The following is a 16,140-nucleotide window of genomic DNA, read 5'->3' as shown; positions in this document are numbered from 1 at the left end:
TTAAAAACAGCTATTTTTTGCCTTTCCTGCTCTCTGGTTGAGTTGATACAACCTCCTATCGGCCATCAGTGGCACATTTCAATCTTGACTCAGTGGACCTAAGTGTCTTCAGTGGTTCATTAGGGACCTATTCTCTCCCAGCACAAATGGGCCTGCGGCCGGCTCATTACTGGCTGTGTGGCATCTACTGCCTAACTCGCTCCTCTCACCGGGAGGGAAGAGGAGGAGGAGGAGGTGTCGGGGACTGATGGAGCTCTTTAACTCACGGGTAATGGGCTATTGTAGCTCACACAATGATTCAGTTTCTCTCTGCTAACTGGAGCACTAAGTGAATTAGTTGGAGTCTTGTTTGATTCTATAGTCTGAACATGTAACACTGTATGATGATACAAAAACGCTGCATGCTGTGTGGAGCTTATGTAATGTTACTAACTGCAGCTGTGCCAGCTACGAAAAGGTTCAGGTGCCTTTCAGAGCAACTCGGGCAAACTCTGCTTATTTTTTTTTACTATGTGTTAATAGATATATCGAGTGCAGTGGCGTGTACTCGATAACATTGTGGGTTTACAAATGAATGCATTGTCGTTTTTTTTTTTTTTTTTATAGGACAACAGTAATTATCTTGGTAACTAATTAAAGGTCAATTCGGTGGCCTTTGATTTATAAACAGCCATGTTTTGCTTCTCTTGGCCACCCAAACAGAAATCCTACAGACTTGTGTGATTACATGAGCAGCTGTGTGTGCGTGCGTGTATTCGTGAGCAAGTCTGTGTCGATATGATTCAGGGTCTCCCAGGTCTCCAGGTCCCTCGCTGGGATTACTGGCTGTAATCTTCCTTGTATTCAGCTGTGTCGTTGCCCGATAACTCCTGCAAGTGCCTATATCAATAGACACGATTACACTTTGTGGTCTCTGCCAACACACTTCCTACCGTGAGAGCAGTATTTGTGGAAGAAAAACACCAGGACAGCAGCACATGACAACACTGTCATCCCAGCGCAGTAACATTGTCTCTGTAGCTCCCAGCTGTATCCTGACTCAGTAGTCAGATGATGGATCATTCTGTGTGAAACCTCTCCCTGATGTTACTCATACGGCACTGCACAGCTGTTGTGTCACTGCAGCAGTGAATTGCTTGTCTGTAAAGGCTTGTTGTTTTTTTTTGTGCTTAAATGCACCATTGAGGAAGCAGAAGTGAGAAAAATGTGTGACATCAACCCAGTCTGGCTTTGACCCTTGACCCCTGGTTGCTCAGGTTTATTTATACTGCGCTCATTAAGACCAATCGTGGTTGTAGATGTCAGAAAAATGCACATGTCAATGTATATGTGCAGTAATGACTGAGCTGCAACAGTAGCCGAGTACAGTAACATCCTTGGCTCACTCCAGCACAGCACACACAGCAGTGTCAGCCAGTGGCAGAGCTAACAGGAGGCTGTCTAGCTAATTGCTTGTTGTTGTCATACTCTCTGTTCAGTTAGCACAGCCACTAGCCTGCCAGAGCCGGCCGTGTGCTGCTCTTAGCACCCAAACAATGAAAGAGAATTGTATTGCAGAAATGGAAAGCTGACCCGCTTTCCCTCTCAGTGATGGGAGCTGTAAGGTAATTCAAATTAATTAGCATAATTGGATAGATTTGCATCTTGCATAGTAGTCGGCAGCCAGACGCACATTATGGCAGGGCTGCAGAGCGTGAAAATAGCCCGCTCATGCCTGCATCTCTGGTGTACTTTTTAAAGGTCTGCTAACTATGAATGCCCTCTTCCTGTCCTCCTTTTCTCTTCACAGCAATTGATTCTGCAGAGAGGGGACACTTAAGCCTGTGCCGAAATTCAATTTAGGGTTATTACCCCATATCAGTGATGTTCTTGCTAATTTGATTGCGTCCAGTGAAGTATCCTTTTAAAAACAATCGAGGACAGGCTCAACAAAGATTGGTTTCGCCGCAGTGCATACATAATGACCAGTCTCTGTTGGCTTGCCTCCGTCTCACTGATTCCCCCCAGCTCTTCTTTTTCTCACAGTGCGCTCATTGAAACAGAGTGCATTACCCAACAAGCACCTCATGATTATTTCAACAAGTCCTAAAAATGCTGCCTTGTGGGATCGTTAAAAAATTGATACGGTTAATATGCCGAGATGGCAATTCTGGAGGGGAAGAGGGGCCTGGAGCCATATGTGGGTCTGTTGTGTGCCTAGTGGGCTGTGATGAATGGGTTGAACGGATGCTGATCTGTGCTTGGAAAGCATCACAGCGACTGACTTGCTGAGAAAGCAACGCGGCAGCTGACACAGGGAGACACCCGCCTCCAGGGTGTTGCCTCGGTGACGTGACAGTGGTGATGTCAGCCACAGGGGCTGTGTCACCAAGACAACACACAGCTGGCAACAAACTGACCCTTGCTTAACCTCGCATCACTCCTGGTGCATGAAACCATGAATCAGCAAAGGATATGAACCTGTGAAAGAGCTAAAAAAAAATCATGAGAGCAGATGGAATACACCTGCCCCATCAGAGGGAAAAATCATCTTTGTCTTCCTCATTAACTCTTCCTAGCTCCTCTGTAATGAATGCCACTATGTATGTAGCCTGCCATAATGAGAAAATAGCCGTGCTCAAGTCAGATCTGACCCCGTGACCCTCCTGTTACCTTGCGATGCTTCTTTGTGCACCACCCGGCCCCTCCTTTATCCATCACCAGCCTCCTGCTCATCAAAGGCTCTCTGTCTCTCAGGCTCGTAAGCCAGGAGCTCGTCCTTATCTGCCCACTGTTCTTCAGCCGGCACTATTATCTGACTGCCGGAGCCCATTAACAGGTTATTGACGGGATATGAGACGGCATACATCTATGAAGAAAAGCAAGACAGAGGGAGCAGAGATGGGGAGCAAGAAACAGAGCAAAAAAAAGAGGAAAATAGCACAATCGCTCCGAGTCCCATCTTGATTTATAACATTGGTGGAAATAAGCAAGTCAGGGTCCTTGTCTTCCCTATCTGCCATCACCTGTATCTCTCCCTGAGTGAGGGCACTCACACTCCATGATGAGTTCCTGGAGCAGAAATGGGGAAAGGAAGAGATTATGTTTAGAGCTTAATGTTGAAATTGACCCCTTTACACCGCAGAAGGCTTGAAATCTCGCTTAATGTCATCCATATTGTGCCTCTTTCACTGAGGGGCCATTTGAACACCGCCGCTCGAGACAGACTTTTTTTCAGATTGCTAATTTCGAACAAATCATGCTTGCGTATAATGGCCACACTCCCATTGCTCCCTTAATATTTCCCAGACGCTAAATTTTTTTGTTCGAGCTTTATGGACATCTACATCTGCTCCTGACAGCCTTAAATCAAAAGCTAGCTTTCCCCCTCAGACTTTTACAGGGATTGGTTATATCATAAGAATAATCAGTATGAAAGGGCTCACAGATCCTTTGAGCAAAAAGCCTTTGATGTTCAGGTGGTGCAAAATGTCCACAGTGAAAATGTGTTGAGGCGCAGTAACGTTCCTGAACAGAGGGGGGCAGTGTTGTAAAAGCATATTTCTGCTGTTTGTCTTTTTGCAAGAGTAAACCCTAATGTCATTGCACTCTGTTAGTATTGCACCTGTTTACTTTGCTGTGTCAATATTGCCCCCTCCAGTGTTAGTGCTTGATTTTCTTTACGTGAAATCATATTAATACTTCCTCACATGTCATAGCAGGGTTTAGGCGTACCCTTTAAACATGTATACTTAGTCTTATTTAACAAATTACGAGGCAAGGCTGAATTAAGTGTCACTTATTGAGCTGGAAAGCATTGCATTTTGGTTTTGGATTGCATGTTAAAATATCTGTTCATATGATGGCTGGACATCAATAAATGAACAGCGTCTGAAGTCGGTGAGTTGTGAAAATAGTTTTTGCAGCAGGAACTCGAAAATGCTTGTGAGTGTGTGTTTGCCCAGACGCTTGTGTACTGGCGCTGTGTTCACGTGTGTATTTGACTGTTGCCGGTCATGCTGATGGGGAACCTCTCTGCTCCAGAGCGGCTTTGTAACAGCGTCTCCATTGTAGTGTCAGAGTACCTCGTGTCCAATTCCTCAGACAGTGTGTTGCAGTGGAGCTGTCAGGAGTCATACAGGTGTGGAATATCAATGTGTTCTCTGGCCTATGGGTGTCTGTTTCTGCATGAAATTGTGTGTGGGAGGGTGTGTATGGCAGAGTGCATTATTATTTGCAGTTTATTGATACTGATGCCACTGTTGCTGCTTACTGATTAAAGCCACTGCTAACTAATTCCTGCGCTTTTACTTGTTTCCGTTTCCAGCAGCAAAGTGGAAGACTAACAATTCACTGTAATACGTCATATCACTTGTGACTGCTTCAACACAATAGGTTTTGTGCAGAATCATTTCTCTGTAGTTGTTAAGTCAATAAACGACAGCAGAAATGAAACAACCATCATTTAAAAATCTGACTCACACTCATACAGAACTGATCATTTCTGGCATGAGCATGATTACTTTTTTGAAATGCTGAGTACTTTTTTTCCCCCAGAAGGGATAAGCTGATAGAATTTTTGCAACGATCAACAGTTTGATATAACTCACAACCACTGGAGCATGTCGCGGTTCTAGCTGGGCCCATGTCTGTGGATATAAATTAAGGATGATCAAAAGAATGATTTCAGCCTCAGAGAAAGACACACACTTTTTCTCAAGTCCTCTCTGCTGAATTGGTTTAATTTGAGCATTGCAGGTTTGAAATGTGGCCACAGATTTCATGCCGGTTAACAGTTTCCAAATGTGACCTGTTTTCACAGCGGAAAAACAGCCACAAATGACCATCAAAAACCCTTGCAGCATGATCCACTTCTCTGCTGTCCATTTGTGTGCTCACTATGTTCCAAACAGTCATATTACTGCCAAAACCCTGCTAAATGCACCATTTCCATCTTAGTCAATAGTTGCCCCCTAGCTCATCACATTTATTTTTTCTTACTTAAATTGTTGTCAATCTAAATGCCTATTGGAACTGTTAGTGAATTTATGCTTTTCTGTGGGAAATATGGGAGAAAATATGTGATAATTTGGCACCAGTTCTGGAATACTTTCCCTAGCTCTGTGTGCATGTGCATGTTTGTCTGCAACAGTGTGTGCAAGTACATGCCTAGGTCAGCCATTTGTGGGCTCACTTTTTTGGGGGGCTGAAGGATAATAAGTAAAAAAGATTCATTGAGTAAATAGGATGAAGATTTTTGCTCATTCTGCTGTGCCACACATTTGTCTGTAAGCAGTGCACATTTGTGAGTGACAGGACGAAAGTTTCCACATGCTGTTATCAGTCCACCCCTGCCATTTAGAAAGTCTTATTTACCACATTGTGCATTGTGGCTTCATTGGCAGTATTGTGGCTAGTTACTTGGTGGTTTGTTAATTCAGATTTTAGCTGGATGCTTGCTTTTGTATTGCATTTCATGGCAGATATGAGTCTGAACTTTACTTAGCCAACATGCATTGTATCAGCATACTAAGTCTGATTCTTGCAAAGTAAAAAGCAGCCAGGAATCCCAAATGCAAGTAAAATAAGACAGGCTTCTATTAAAATGTACAAATCTATTTAGTTAAAGTACAAATATAGCTGAATGCATAAAGTGATTTTATCCCAGCTCTATTTATAATGCCATTTCCATTGAAAGACTACATATGCTTTGAAAGTTTATGTGTGCTGTTCAATCACTGAAAATGTTAATAATTCAAAGTTTAAAAATACGAAAAAAAATGAAATCCGAATATTGTTATGTTATTATACATGAAACATGTTTGTGTATTGGCCAATAGATAGACACACAAAAATGTAATTGTTCCCATAAACTTCCCAGTGTCCCAGGAAGCCTTGGCACAATACCAGTGCCCTTGAACTAGCTAATTAAATGGCATGTAGCCATTATTACTGATGGTATTATTACAGCGTTCTTGCTATGATATGTTAAAATGTCTGACACAAAATAGCCTTTTTAATAGTCGTAGTTCGAGTGTGCTTGTTAAAGAGTCATTGACTTCTATCATCTCTTTGAAATGTAGCCTGCCTTACTTCATGCTGTGATCATAGCTGTTCTGTTCACGCTAACAGTGTAAAACAAGTGTGCTGACTGTAAAACCATCACAGGTAGGGATGCACAAATTGTGAAACTCTAGGCTGATATGGACACAGATGTTTTTTTTGGTTGTTGTTTATTTCATTTCAAAATAACTGAACTGTTTTAAAGTCATTCAGTGCATCACATTACATTTAAATGAGTGCATTTTCAATTGGACATATATGAAACCTTTAAAATAACCCTTTACATGAAATAAATAAATAAATAACTGCTTCAAAAGTATTTTTACTATATATACTATATCATAATTTTCTCTCTAATATCTAAGATCTATTTTATATTGCTGTGTGCAACTGTTTGTTCAAGTTTCTCGCCAAAAACTTCACGTGACCACATCATGACAACATTGTTATTTACCTTCGCCCAATACAAATTTTTACTCAGTAGAGCTTAATGGCTTGAACATCATAATGTAACTCAATGCAACCTCCGTCAGAAGTCATTTGTGGCCTCAAGCTGCTACCAGCTTACAGCAACTAGCTCTCCTCCTGCTGACGTCGGCATGAATTTGTTGAGGAAAAAGTAAGATGCATCCCCTGCCGTGTTGATAGTGAGTTTTGTCCCGAGGATTGCAAAACAACATTACTCTCGAGGTCTGCTTTTTAGCCTGCCCAAAACTGATGTGAAACAGCATAAAATCATCGGCCACTGCCATCAGTGAATGCCATCTTATTTGCTGATAGGCCGATGACAGTCAACAAGGTGAATATTACCTGATACTGACAAATAGGTGCATCCCTAGTCACGGTTTTGCTTTGTTTTATTTAAGATGTACACATAAAATCAGTACAGTGACTTCATTTCCACTCAACAAGATCAACTTGTAAAGGCTAATAATCGTTATTCTTTATTTAGATACCCATTAGCTGCCTCTAAGCTCCCTGGAATCCACACATGACAAAACATAACATAAAACAAGACTTTTAACACTTAAAAAAGTCTCAATCCTGTCATATGATTTTGTGCACAGAATATATTTTTAATTGCGTACACACTCACCTTTCTGTATCTGCCAGGATGATACAAGACATCACTGGATTTTATTTACCAACAGCGTCACGCGTCACCCTGCAAGCACTCTGCTTATAAAAGCTATGATCCTCCTATTTGCTGTCTGCTTGCATCCCACGCTGTCTCACACACAGCCTCCATGCTCACCTCGTGCCTAGCTAGCATCAGTTCACTGTACAAATAACACAGCAGAGGCAAATTCAGCAGCAGCCATGGCTCGCACACCTGAGGACAGCATGATGGGAGAAGGTGTTGATAGTGACAAGGTGGCGGGTCGTCTTGAAAGTAGAGTGGAGAGCAGTGTGAAGATCACTTGCAGCCTTTTCTAGCCAGCCCTGCCTCACTGCTAAGCGGGGCCCGTTGCCAGCGCTCGCGAAGGCTGTAATGAGTTTATTTCATGTCGGCTGTGAAAGTGCCCGTCTCTGTCTCGCAGGCACTCAAACAGAGCTGAGGCCCATAAACACAAAGTGCAGTGTGTAAATCCCCACAGCCTGACGTCTCCCAGCCTGCCCTCTATGGCTTCTGAGCATCTCTTTATCGAGAGGGAGAAGGGAGAGGCAAGATCCCCACTTACCCCTGAGACGACACCGCGGGCCTGGCTACAAAGTGCAGCCCGGCCTCTTCACCCAAAGAACACTTGTGTTGTAATCTTTAACCTCTGCTACATACACTTGCCTCTTTAGAGAATGCATGTTTTTTCGTGTCGAGAGCAGACCTGAGGAGAGACGATCAAACAGTCAGCTGCCGTACAGAACGAGCTGTTTGGTGTAAACAGCAGCAGATCAAAAACAGCCAAGTGCGCAGTGATTCACTTTGGCTCGTGGTGTTTCACCTCTGACGAATAGGACATCAGATGTGCACTTTCCATGACGTCAGCCGGCCTAGCTCGTCCTCCTCTCCTGTCCAGTCCCCTCCCCTCGATGCAATGCAAACTACTCCCCTTGAATTCTCTTTCCAAGCGCAGGTCTGTGTCTCTACACAAAGTCCCTGTGTAGAGCTGTGTCCTCTCAGGGCCTTGGAGCGAGGGGTAGGTCACCGGTTAAAGAAGAAGTGAGCAAAAGAGGAGGCGCGAGGCAGAGAATGAGAAAGGGGACTTTCTATCTCTCTCTCCTCTCTGACATGGCTTTGGTCCGTGTTGAGGGATTAGTGTGTGAGGCTCCACCACAGCCTCTTCCTTGGCTTGTTTCCAGATATTATCTTTAAGTGTGAGCTTGACGCCGGCCTCTCTTTCTCTCCGTTTCCCTCTTCCCCTTCCCCGTTCCTGTATGAACTCAGTGGTGTGAGTCATCCCAGGCTGCTCGGGGAGTGATTTAATTGCTCTCTCTCCTCCTCCTTCAACATGCATGTCTCGGAGAGGGCTGTCACTGACCCTCCACTCCTACAAAAAACACCAGCGACCTATTCATTACCGCAAAGGTTGGGCCACCTCCAAAGACAGCATAAATACACACTCCAGAAATTTGCTCAGTTATCCCTATTGATGGCGGCACAATGCCGCATGCTCCTGCCATGCTTTGCCCCGATAACAATTCTGTATTGTTTGCAGTGCTGTAGCCCAGCTGAGTGAATGTGGGCACAATGCGGGCAATGGGAAACCCCCACAGCACCAGAAGAGCCTTTGTAATTACAGTAAAGGAAAAAAAAGCCTCTGCTGTTGTCACCATGGGGGGCAGAGAATTGTTGTGTGACTGGCAATTGGTTGGTATATTGACGCTTTGAATTGCTCCAGGTCAAATTGCACCGCAGCAATTTCATTCAAAATCAAGTAATACCCATGACACAGGTATGCTGGACTATGATAGCAAAACAGCTTTGCTTTCCAATTTCCGCAACGTTTCCTGTTTTTTGTTTTTATTTGACGCTGTATTTGAGGTGGAAAAACAAATATGTTATAAAACATGTCCATCACTTTCATTTTGTACATCATAATTGTTATCTGCATTTAAAATATCTCTCTGTAAGGCTTTTCATGAGAAAATTCAAGCCCTGACACACGTTTAGATGGAGCGTGGGGTATTTGGAGAGAAATCTGTGCATTTTTTCTGTCCCTCTTCTCTGCACTTGTGACGTGAGGCAGTAGGTGGCACTGTTCCTACAGACGAGCAGGTTGTTTGGGATGTGATGTGGAGAGGCTACCTAGCTGGGAATGGCTGAATGTGATTGAAAATAGGTCTGCCTCGATGTAGCAATATCCATCCATACATGAACCCTCACAGATGAAAGACTTGTTTGTTGCTAATAGGGGAAGTAATTATTGCACCTTGGCAGCAGTCAAATCTTCTTCATAGCAAAGTGATTCAACATTGACGTTGGCTGTGTGATAGACAGAGCTCAGAAAAAGGGTGAGGAGGCTAAAATGCCGCTGTGATTATAACAATTACAGAGGCTGAGCATAGCGTAGAGTGTATTGCTCGGGGGGTGGCTATTTTTTCTCCCCTGTGATGCTGATGAGTCTCTCAGAGTTGTATAAGAGCAGACAGGGATCAATGGAGACTGCTGACTCTTGAGAATACTATGGATGTATCTGGACTGCCTGAGATGGCTACTAATCCAGAATGATTATGCAGTGTACTCTTTGCTCTTGGCCTAGTCTAGACAAACAATACACACAAATACACACAGCCGTACACACACATGCGTATGCACAGATTCACAGAAAAATCAGCTGCTTTTGAGTAGAAGTGTTTGGTGAGAAGCAGAGTCACTTTTCATTCCCACAAAAGCACACACTCAAGAGTTTTGCTGCAGTCATACCCCCCTCCAACAGTTTTTTTTTTTTAGATTTAACTAACGATTTAACTAAAGCTATACAGATGTTGCTTCCATCGCTGAATTTCAGTGCACTGAGCCATTGCCAGGAGGCAAAGCCTATAGGAACACAAACAAAGTCCTAATGCTTACCTCCAGATCCCTCCTCCTCCTCTTTCCCTCTCGCCTTCATCCCGTCTCACCCGCTCCGTGCTGCCATGCTGCACAAACAAACTGGATGTTTCTGAAGAAGTCAGAGCACATATTTCAAAATACTGCATTGATTTTTTTCAAAGACATTCAAATTTGAGTAGGTGTCAGTCTGTCACATTTGAACACAGCACCCTGAATTAATGCTGTGATTCAGTGAATACTGTATATTTATACTAGACCTGGGCCAAATAGTATTTAATACTGTTTATTGTCTTTTTGAGACTACGAAGGTGACAAATGGATGGTGTTGCAAGAGTGACAGAGTAAAAACTGCAAATTCAAGATGATTGCAATAAAGATTTTGGAAGTGTGTGTGTGTGTGTGTATATATATATATATATATATATTTGTTGAAGCTTACATTACATTTTTACATTTTTATTTTTCCCTCTTAGTAGATAAAAATGCTTCAGGGATTTTAAAAAATTGAAATCATTTGTATGTCCCACCTCCTCTCTTATAGCTGTAATGGAAGTGTACGTACCCGAGCAGCCAGTGGTGGCGCAGCACGGCATGGAAGCCACACTCAACTGCTCCTTCAGCCACAACAACCCCTTCAACTTGTCTGATATGAGCGTCTTCTGGCAGCTGACCGACACCAAACGCAGCGTGCATGGGTACTCAGGGGGACACGACAAGTTGGTGGACCAGGTCGAGCGCTTCGCCAACCGCACCAGCCTGTTTCCCACCCAGCTGGGCCTGGGCAACGCTTCGCTCCTGCTGAGAAGGGTGGTGGTGGCTGATGAAGGCAGCTATACCTGCTTCGTCAGGGTGCAGGACTATGGCAGTGCTGCTCTGCTGCTGCTGGTGGCCGGTGAGTCAAACTGTGATGTCCGTGACAAGTGTAAAAACAGATGAACATGCACATGGACACTTATGACCAGTGGCACGTAGAAAGTAGAGACACACATTCATAAACAACACACTGTCCTGACCAGGGATAGACTGCAAATTAGTTTCAGCCAGAGGTACCTAATAGAAAGCATATTACATCTGTAGCATTTCTTTTCTCTAACACTGTTAATATCCGACTAACAAACACCAAGACTGACTAAATTAACATTTATAACAGTATTCACTGCAATTCTCTGTCATAATCAATAAGTCATTTTAACAAGTAAGAATATTACAAAACAGGCATCCTTAGGCTCACAATGTCCACTCAATGAGATATCTTCTTTACATTTTTCAAAAAAAAAGCTAATGTTTTATAGATATATGATGAAATGGGGGGAAAAGAAAACTAATTGAAAGATGTCTTAAACATTTAAAGCCAGATATCTTTATTTTAAAGGGTCAGGCACAGCAAACAGACATTGAGGAACTAGCAGCAACAAAAGCAGACAGTTGCATCGCCACACGTCACCTGTTTCTTGGCCAAAAAGTTGCACATGAACATGTAGTCATTGCGGCCAACGACAGCCAGCCAGCACTCGTGGTCTGCCACTGCGTGAGAGGAAATAACTCTCCATACCAGTAGATGGCATTCCTCAGTAATCGTCATGAAGAGAGGGAAACTGTAAGACTGTCATGATATGAGTTAGCCAGTTAGCACAATAACAACTCGATCAAATGTTGAAAAGAGCAGAACACATTTACTGTGCACCAGTGAACAACACAAATCATCAAGAAGTGTTTCTGCTAAAGATCTTGATTGCTAAAGAAAAAACAGTCTCTTAAATGACAAGTTTTTTTCTAATCTCAGTGCCTCCTGAATTTAGCTGTCTGTTTACTTTCCTCACTTCCATTTCTCCTCGCGTGCACAGAGCCCAACTGACAGAGTGATTTCATTCATCGATGGGCTCTGCCGTCTCCAATGATTTGAAATGTTGAATCCGAATGATTACAAAACGTTGAATTGGCTGAAAAATAGCAAACAAGGGTAACTGGTGCAGGACACACAGCAAAGACTAGGGCGACGGATGCACAACGTTAGCCGACGGGCCAATTGTTGGCTTTGTCAGGGCCTTTAGTCAGTGGTAGGGAAAATAAAAATCACTTAATGAAAATGCCACTACGTTTCCTATGATGGCGCCTAATAGCTAATTTTGTCGGGCTTCTACTGCTTGGTAAATGCCTGTACCTTTAAAACTCTACACCCCAAGTTGGTGATGTCGGCTGTAGATAGATAATTATAATGGACCCAAGAACTGTTTTAAGGACTCATTTTGTTCAATACATCGACTATGTATGGGATAAATGCTCTACCGTTGGTTAATGGTCGCATCATAGCTTCACTTTCCACTTAAAATTGATCGTTTTGAAAGTGATTTGACCTCAGCACTTACACACACATATACACTAATAGTATGCAATAAAACGTATTCTACAGTTACCTATGGAGAAGGTGATATATGATAATTTCCTCTCACTCGGTGTAAGCAGGTGATAAACAGTTTCCTCAGGGCTGCTGAGCAGTGTTTTTGGTCAATAAGCGCTGATTGCGGTCTGTCATGGTCAATATCTGCTGACTTTGATTATTAGCTGTTGTTACGGTCAATCAGCCATCGCCAACATTTTCTCTGCTGTGTGACTACATCGTCCGCCTTCACAGCTGAGAGCCTTTTATTTATTTATAATGATACTGTGTGCCTTTCCTTCCTTCTCCCATTTCTATATCTGTTGTGGATTGTTCCTGTATTCTCCAAGGATGAATGTGTATTAGGCATTGTTAATGAATAACATTTTTTTTTCTCTCCTGGCTGGGGAGAGGGAAAACAATGTCTCAAACAGTGACAAATAGGTTCCATTTTATGCATTAGATTTATAGATGTTCTATTTTTAGCCAACATTTACAGTTAGCATTGCAGACTTCCTTCAAGCCGTGCTGGAAGAAAATGAAAAGAGCCCTCGATGGAAATCTGCCTGTCACTCAAACGGACAGCTGGGGAAGTTAGTGTGTACCACGCTAAATCTGTCTTTGTGTTGAGAGTCCACTTTTCAAAAAGCAGCTCAGGCAAACTTATTTCATCTCGCCCTCAGCTCCACCCCATTGTTTGCTGTGCAATGATTGGTTCTGGGAATACAGCAGCCTATTTCTCCGCCACCTCTTTACTCATGTTTTAGCTCAAGGGATTGGAGAAGCGTGATTTCAGCCGAGGCGGACGATTCACCCCTCACTTCCACCCCCTTCGTTCTTCACCATCCCAAATTTCTGAGCCTGCCAGTTTTCTCCTCGGCCTTCCCACCTACGCCTCCCAGCTTGCACCGTATTCCCTTTTTGGGAGGGGCTCAGTGCTTTGGGTCTCTAGAGAGAGCTGCGTTAAGAGTGCAGGGATGCAACATCAGGATGTGCCACAGATGCTGCCTGTGTCTATGGGATCTTAAGCACTGTCTTATGCTAAGCTCCCTAAATATAATTAAGAATTTAATGGGAATCATGTCAAACAGTTCCCAGGGTGACTCTCACTGCAGAGAATCTAACTAAATTCAGTATGTGTCTGTTGCGCTCTTATCCCCTCTCCATCCTCACCCACCTTCACACCTCTTTTTCTCCCCCCTCCAACCCCTCCCTTCCTCCTTTTTCTGTATACTCTTGTTTTTTTCAGCCCCCTACTCCAAGCCTGTGGTGACTTTGGAGCCTGAGTCCAACTTGCGACCAGGTGATGAGGTGGCCCTGCATTGTGTGGCCTATGACGGTTATCCTGAAGCTAGCGTGATATGGCAGGATGGCAGCGGGCGCAACCTGACAGACAATATCACCACATCATTGGTGGCCAATGAGGAAGGGTTGTTCACTATGACCAGTGTGCTGACTGTCTTGCTGGAGCCCAATAGCACCTACAGCTGCAGACTGATCAATCCACTTCTGGGCGACGAGGGCTACGCCTTTGTCACGATCACAGGTGGGTGTGGGTCTTCATTTCTTTCTCTATAAATAACTTTCTCAGTATTTCAGTCAACGCTGTCACCTCCATTCTGGTGCAAAGCAAACAAGTTAATATTCACAGGTTTCCTGCAGGGTTTGAATGTTACCAGCTCAGACTAATCTTGTTTTCAGTCATGCATAAGCAGAGTTTCTTATTAAAGTCTGGTATGCTTTTGTGAATCAATCCATCAGTCAAATTTTACGCTGCAGAGACTTTTTCAACTTTTTTTTTTCTTGTCTTTCCGAGCCTCTCTGTTTCCTGCTAAGGGTAACAGTTCAGCTCCGACAAAATAAAGGGGGAATAATGAAATGTCCAATTATGGTTCAATAAGCATAACCCATCAGTTCTTGTGCATCGTTAAATTAGATCAGCGGGTGATTGTTTCCTTGAGGATAATCAAATAGCTATTCATCACATATTTCAAAAGGCAATACAGTAATAAGAGATTGTGCTGGAGGAGGTGATTGGTCTCCTCACAGCTGTCTGCAGAAACTGTTTGCTAACTAGAAAGTAGATTATTGCTTCTCTCTTAGTGTTTGATGTCATCTTGAGCAGATTATGTGACACTACCTATGTGATGGGTCTAATGGTCTCCTCAACCCACCCACCATCACCACCCACTGCCCATGTCCCCCTGGCCCTGCCGGTGTACTCTATGTGTTAAGTGCAAGGAGAGTGCCGTGTAAGGTGGGCCAAGGCTGGGTCTCTAATGGGAGCAGCACTGTGTGAAATGGCTCATAAATAAGTAGAGGTGGCCTGAGCCTGCTCTCTGGGCTGGAGCTGGTGCTGGAGCTTGGGCTGTTGAGGCGGAGGTCGAGGCAGAGGTCAGAGAGTGCTGCTCCACTGGGCTGGGAAATGACTGTGCTGTCTGGAAACAGGATGGCCGATTGGCAGGGCAGGCTTGCTGTACGGCTGAGGGAGGGTGGCCTTTCTAACAGTTTGGTTGGCCTCTTTCAAAACAGCACAGATAACCAGTCAGAGGGACCATTGGGGGAGTGGAAAGGTATTAAACACATGGTGAGAATGAGATATGACTGTAAGGTAACAGCGGTAAAATAGTCTGTGGCTGCTATTACTCTTTGACCTTTCTCCAGGTCTGCTTGAAAGAGATATGATCGTTTTATTACCTTTGATGTCAGTTTTTTCACCCAAGATAAGTTCCAAGAGATGAGAACTGGATACAAGGAGATTGAAACAAAGAAAAAATCATTTGAAAACTTTAGTAAATTCAAAGCATGAAAAGGAGAGGATGTTTACCAAACTGGACTACCTGGAAACTCAGTGCAGGGAGACAACATTTTCATTAAGTGCATTGCTCAGTAGTAAGTAAAAAGAAGAGGTTGATTTTTTACATAACATATGTTTGGATGTTTTTTTTAGCTTTCTGTAGTTTTTAACGTCCCATTTTTTTCTTTTCTTTTGTGATTATTAACTCCAGTGTTACTATGTCATATAATTTCTTAAAATACAAATAAAAAAGTAAATAAATTCTTTTTTTTTATTAAAGACTAAAATTAGAATGAATCAGAGATGGATTATCAGAATGTGTTTCTCAGACCAATTCTTAACTCTGTGGAGCCTGTCCCAGCTGTCATTTGGCGAGAGGCAGGGTACACCCTGGACAGGTTGCCAGACTATCGCAGGGCTGACACATATAGACAGACAACCATTCACACTCACATTCACACCTACAGGCAATTTATCGTCCCTAAATAACCTGACCTGCATGTCTTTGGAATGTGGGAGGAAGCCGGAGAACACAGAGAAAACCCAAGAAAACACAGGGAGAACCCAAGGTCCAAACCGTGCCCCAACCTGGGTTTGAATGAGGGACCCTCTTGCTGTGAGGCGACAGTGCTAACCACTTCATTGCCGTGCCGCCCAGCTGTAATAGTGCAAGGATCAAATTCAACGTTAGAGCAGTTTCTATGGACTTTGATTGTCATTTCTTTTAATTAGAGTGTCATGGTCCTGCTGTTCCACTTACTTAAGATAATAAAAGAACCAGTCTGAACAGATCCAGTCAAAGAAAGTGCCTGAGAGCAAAATGGACTGAATAAGAGAGGTCCGGCTAAAAAGCAATGGAGTTATTGAAGTGTGATGAAGCAAAGATTGAAAGAGGGATGGCAAAAGAGCAAATCCACAAATAAACTGGGGAAA

At 43.4% G+C, this 16,140-nt stretch overlaps 1 protein-coding gene across 2 annotated transcripts in view; it reads left to right on the top strand.

The window, feature by feature from the left end:
* The window catches only part of cd276 (CD276 molecule), a 74,508-nt gene that overhangs the window by 8,111 nt on the left and 50,257 nt on the right, over window positions 1-16,140 (top strand). For both annotated transcript variants that reach the window (XM_042514260.2, XM_042514325.2), the window contains exons 3-4: window positions 10,575-10,925; window positions 13,660-13,956. In XM_042514260.2, coding sequence (XP_042370194.1) covers window positions 10,575-10,925; window positions 13,660-13,956 — 648 coding nt within the window. The remainder of the gene's footprint in view (window positions 1-10,574; window positions 10,926-13,659; window positions 13,957-16,140) is intronic.

The sequence above is a fragment of the Plectropomus leopardus genome, chromosome 1 (assembly GCF_026936395.1).
Source record: "Plectropomus leopardus strain MGB_pleo_1.0 chromosome 1, ASM2693639v1, whole genome shotgun sequence".
Classification (NCBI taxonomy): domain Eukaryota; kingdom Metazoa; phylum Chordata; class Actinopteri; order Perciformes; family Serranidae; genus Plectropomus; species Plectropomus leopardus.
Note: the sequence above shows the minus strand (reverse complement) of the source record. Positions and strands in the feature narration are given on the sequence as shown.